Here is a 5,088-nt window from a genome sequence, read left to right as displayed (position 1 = left end):
ATTCAGGTAACTTGAGCTTGTTAAGTTAATGTTTCTGATGGATAGGCAACACTGGACGACAGACAACTGGGTACATCTCTTAAGAAGGTCATTACTGTCAAAGAGCCAACATATTAAAAAGAGTTGCCACCGACCTTCGAACTGAAGAAAGAATGGTCATGTATGATCCAAGTTACACAGGAAGAAAGACCGCAAATATACTCAAAATTTTGACCATTGGGTGGCTTTAGTGTGAATATCACGTGAAAGAGTCTGTGTGATCAACTTAGCTCTGAGCTTTCCAACTTTGGCCCAATGACAAGGCTGCGTATATATTACCAGTGCAGGGAAAAGCCACACGTGCTGCTGAGAAAGCCTCCCATTTCTTGTAGGATGCAGTTCAAGCGTGAACTGTGAAGCCAAAAATCAGCATACACAAGAATTGTCACCTCAACACACACTAAATAGAGGCCAGTGCATATAAGATGTTTGGCATAATTGTACAGAGTGAAGAATATGTGCATCGTGAGTAATCTACTTGGAAAAGGTGACTTTGGAGATGATAGTAGAAGCTTGATCACCACCCAGCAGGAAGTAAGGGTGGCGCAGAGCAGATTCAGCCGACAGTCTACCCCTGTTGAACGCATTTCGTCCACATACTAGTTTTGTTGCTAAATCCCAACCCTTTCCACCGTCCGCATCCAGCAAATCGAAGTTTATTCTTGCCACTTTAGTTATGTCCCTCCACTTTTGCAAGTTGTATCCTACGGATTCTATCTCTTTTTTGAACGTCTGCAGTCCAATTGATGTTCGCAGTCCCACGCAACACATTTGGAGGAAAATTACGCCGATGGAGTACATGTCGAACAAGTCTGGACTGTTTAGCTGCACACGTTTTACGTAATCTGGTCTGAGACACATTGTTGACAAGAATGACCATATCTAATTCATAGCACAAGTCATACAGATAAAAAACGAAGTCGGATAAAATTTGTTAAAATTTCTTACCTGCCAAAGCAAAGGCGAAAGAATAGCAGCAACCGGGGCAGGAGGAGGCAAGGGAGTCTCCTCTGGAAGAACATAAAGCTCCGGAGGACAATAGTCCGGATCGAGAATGCCTCGATCCGGTACATAGTTCTTCCCTACTCGGAGATCTGTTGCTGCTCCAAAATCAATGAATTTCAATTTGCCCTTGTCCGTCACCACCACATTCGAGGGCTTCACATCCCTGTGAATGATGCCTACTGCATGCATTTTCTTGAGGCAGGTGATGATTTGCCGCATAATCTGCGTGATTATAAGCGAATTCCGCTTGATTTCGTCGTCATTGTTCAATGTTCGTCCGAATAGAGGAACTTCCAGGTTTTGCGGAAAATTCTGTTGCTTCATAAAATCCAAAAGCGTTGAATCGCCCTGCACTTCAAACAGGAATGTCAAAACCTTCAAAAACTAAGCTCACACTGTCGATGCCATGCAGAAGCAGTAAACGAAGGTTACAAGAGGAAATTCTTCCATCCATGCTCAGTTTCTATCTCCGTGATCTCCGTAATACATGTAGAGCTAAAAAGACCAAACAAGATCGAAGGGCAGGCAGAAACCTCATACATCCATATAAGCCATTTTCCGCCCGCGGTGAACTGCCCCTTGGTGATGTCAGCTGTGAAGGTGCCCAAGAACTTAGCACACACGTCTGGCGCAGCCCTAGTCATTCGATAATTGAACCACTCTTCCATTTCCCCGCATTCTTCTGCCCCTACCACTCCTACTTTCACCTGTGTACAACAATCACGATATGTCTCAAATTTTTATTCCTCCTGCCAGGATTCTAGGTCTACTACATCAGCAACTCACACGCCAAGGAGTCGTTGATATAGACAGACAAGACAATTCAGGTTGAAGCCTGTGCACGTGCCCTAATGCTCCGAATTCACGATCAACCAAACTCGCTGAACGACCACTGGACATTAGAATTACGGGAAACATCGATCAGTGATCACCATCCGCAACTCTTCTACCTTCTTTAAGATAACTCTCTTGAATTTCTTGTAATCCTCAAACTCTTCCAGACGCCGTCCTCTTCTTCCAAACTCTTCATCCGGGTTTACGCCTTTGGGCAGAATCACTCCCGTGTAAACCGTGCCGAAGGAACCTTCTCCCAGTCTTTGATCAATCACAAAATCCGTCCGCTTCCAGCTCCTTCTCCCACGCAAATTCTCAATAGCCGCCTGTGCTGGCGCCCCAATGTACATATCGAATGCTCCTTTTAAGACTCCCGGCTTTGCTGTTAGGTAAATAAATCCTATCCCCAAAGCACCGGCAGCACGATACCTCTCGAAGTCGGAGAGCTCCACCAACGACTTCACAGCGCCAGCATTCGCCAACTCTGACAATCCACCCGATGCAACGTCCGGCAAGTTACTATACAACTCCGGCATTCCGTGCTGGAGACTATCAATGAAAGGGAGCTGCTGCATTATGACGTCCGTGACAGCAGTGGCAACCACATCCACCGCAACCCTCACTTTCCCGTGCCCATTCCCCTTCCCCTTCGCAGAACCGAAATGGGCAGGACACAACTGCACCGCGGCTTTCAATCCCTCGCACCCCAGGAACCCACTTCGGCATCCCGACGACAAGCATCCGCCTGTTCGATTCAGCTGCAACCCAGAAGCGGAAACCGACGGCACATTCACGGCATTCACGCCGATTATCACCGTTGCCCTACTGGGATTCAGCTGCAGGCCCATTGCATTCACCGAATTCAAGCGCACGGCCCTCAGAAACCTCTCTCTCACCCCCACCAACTCACCGGCGATTCATGTGACCCATATACCTCAAAATCGAGCCACAGAAAAAGGGTACGAGGAGCATGCAACGGAAGGGCATATGGACGAGAGAGAGAGCAGAGAGGGCAAAGAGCATTCGATCGATCGAAGCCATGGCGAGAGAGAGTTTGAGGGCCGACGAATCCATGGCACCGTGAAGGGAGGCACAGCGGCCACAGATTCCTCATCGCAGAGGATAGCGCCGCACCCCCCGCATGCCCCGATTCATGCCTAGCTGGCACTCGCAATCGACCTAGGTGGCACTGGCTGATAATCCTACGTGGCACGGCTTCGCGCCAACCGGGGGGCGGGGGGCTAGCTTTCGCACTGCCCTTTCGTCGACGATCGTTTTCTTAGGGTTCCTATTTTGGGTGTCTTTTTTATTTTTATTTTTATCGAAGTGTTGTCCTCTTGGCGTAGATCCTTAAAATTGAATCATGTTAAAGAGTTTTGGATAAAGTTTGGATTTTTGATTAGAACTGATATTTTTTTAAGTTGGTGTAGTTGTTTAAGTGTTTTTCATCATAATCTTTTGTCTCAGTTGTTAAAAACTGGTTTCCTTTGAGAAAAAAAGGTCATCCGAGTTGTGAAATAAGGAGTGTTTTAACTTATGTGAATTTCTAGATTTGGTTTTTGAGTTCTTTGAACGTAGAAGTACAAACTATCTTTAGGTGATACAGCTGTTTTTATTTTGAAATTATTTTCTGGTTCCTTACAAATTTTCCAAATGATGCCAAACAAAATTAGTGTATAACAAAATGTATTTGACTTATTTTTCTAAAATGTATTTATACCATGCTTTAAATATAACTTGAACAAAATACAAGACAATAATGCTTGCATAAAAGTCCTATTTTAAATCTTCTAAACATGCAGATAAACAGAATTTAATAAAAATTATATATACAACCAGTAGGTTGATATTTATTTTCTTATGACTTTAAAGTTACTGTCAACATGCCATAAAAAATGCTTTATCAAAATTTTAAAAGAAAAAAATATTTAAAAGAAGTACCTTACAACTTTGAAATTAGTTTTGGAAACCTTTCATTTCATTGAAGCTTTTATAAAACTATCACACCAAACAAAAGAAATATAACAAAATTAACAATAAGTTTGAGATAAACTAAGTTTATTTAAAATTTAATTATAACTATAATATTAATAAATCTACCACATATAAGAATATCTACTCTCTTATTTAATATTAGAAAATTATATATTTTTCAAAAAACATACACCTATTTAAAAACTACCACATATAAAATCTACAACCATGAAGCTACTTCTATGTTTTTTTTTGTAAAAAAATAGTTACTTACACAAGTAATTAATACTTACTTCTATTTATTAAAGTAATACTAATGTTCTTCAAAAATTATAAAATTTTACAATGATATCAAAAAAATTACTCAATGCTTGAAGATTATACAAGATAAGCTTTATTATTTTCCAATTATATTGTAAGTTATACAAATTTAATAAATAAGTACAAAATCATCCTATTTAATTCTAATTGATAGTTGTAGTAATTTTGATGTACATGTAGACACACTTCAATTTCTTTTTTTATTGCAAAACCTATTTATTGTTGGTTGTTGTACTATCTATATTACATTCTCAATTCAATTTATGAAAGATAAGATCAAATATCAACTTATAAAAGATAAGATTAAATATTCTAAGCTTTGCTAAAAATACCTCTAAGGTTTTGAATATTTGATCTTATCTTTCATAAATTGATGCAAATATGTTAAGAGCTTGTTTATCATATAATGTTCCAATCAATATCACTTTAACTTCTTTAATTAAATAACTTAGTCATTGGAGCTTTAAAAATAATTACATGAATAATAAAATATTAAAACATGAATCTAATTTCATCAATTTTTTTCAAATATGCTACTTTTGATTTTTTATTAAATATAATTTATTAAAATAAATAAATAAAAGTGAAAGTAAAATAAATAAACTTATAGAAGATATTATCTTAAGTAAGTTGCTAATGATCAAAGGATTGACTCTTGGTATGTAGAAAGACATCTTATGAAGGAGAGATGAGATTAAGGATCAAGAATGAAAGTCAAGAGGATAAAAGATCTACTAATGAATATCCAAAGATTATATAAGAATTCTAAGTATATGCTATAAGATATCTTTGAGGTAGATGAATTGACAAAGAATCTTAGAAGCATAAAAAATATTCTAAATGTATATCTTCATAGTTGATAAGATATCAAAGAATACATTTAATATATCAATATATGGATGTAAAAATCAAAGG

General features: G+C 38.7%; 1 protein-coding gene across 1 annotated transcript; it reads right to left on the bottom strand.

Annotated features, from left to right (window-relative positions):
- Positions 1–272: 272 nt before the first annotated feature.
- On the bottom strand, positions 273–2,990 carry LOC112289309 (serine/threonine-protein kinase STN8, chloroplastic). Its single transcript, XM_024534437.3, has 4 exons — positions 1,995–2,990; positions 1,578–1,751; positions 988–1,392; positions 273–864 (listed from the first exon to the last, which is right to left on the bottom strand). The coding sequence occupies exons 1-4, from the start codon at positions 2,724–2,726 to the stop codon at positions 514–516; spliced, it is 1,662 nt and encodes a 553-aa protein (XP_024390205.1). The 5' UTR covers positions 2,727–2,990; the 3' UTR covers positions 273–513.
- Positions 2,991–5,088: the final 2,098 nt, after the last annotated feature.

This window comes from Physcomitrium patens, chromosome 1 (assembly GCF_059467195.1).
Source record: "Physcomitrium patens ecotype Gransden chromosome 1, ASM5946719v1, whole genome shotgun sequence".
Taxonomy (NCBI): domain Eukaryota; kingdom Viridiplantae; phylum Streptophyta; class Bryopsida; order Funariales; family Funariaceae; genus Physcomitrium; species Physcomitrium patens.
The sequence above is the reverse complement of the archived record's forward strand: the minus strand, read 5'-3'. Positions and strand labels throughout refer to the sequence as shown.

Coding starts and splice junctions, on each gene's coding strand:
- LOC112289309 (XM_024534437.3), bottom strand. CDS start 2,726: ATGGGCCTGCAGCTGAATCCCAGTAGGGCAACGGTGATAATCGGCGTG. Junction 1,752..1,994: donor AGAGAGTTATCTTAAAGAAG/GTAGAAGAGTTG, acceptor TGTTGTACACAG/GTGAAAGTAGGAGTGGTAGG. Junction 865..987: donor TTTCGCCTTTGCTTTGGCAG/GTAAGAAATTTT, acceptor AAACGTGTGCAG/CTAAACAGTCCAGACTTGTT.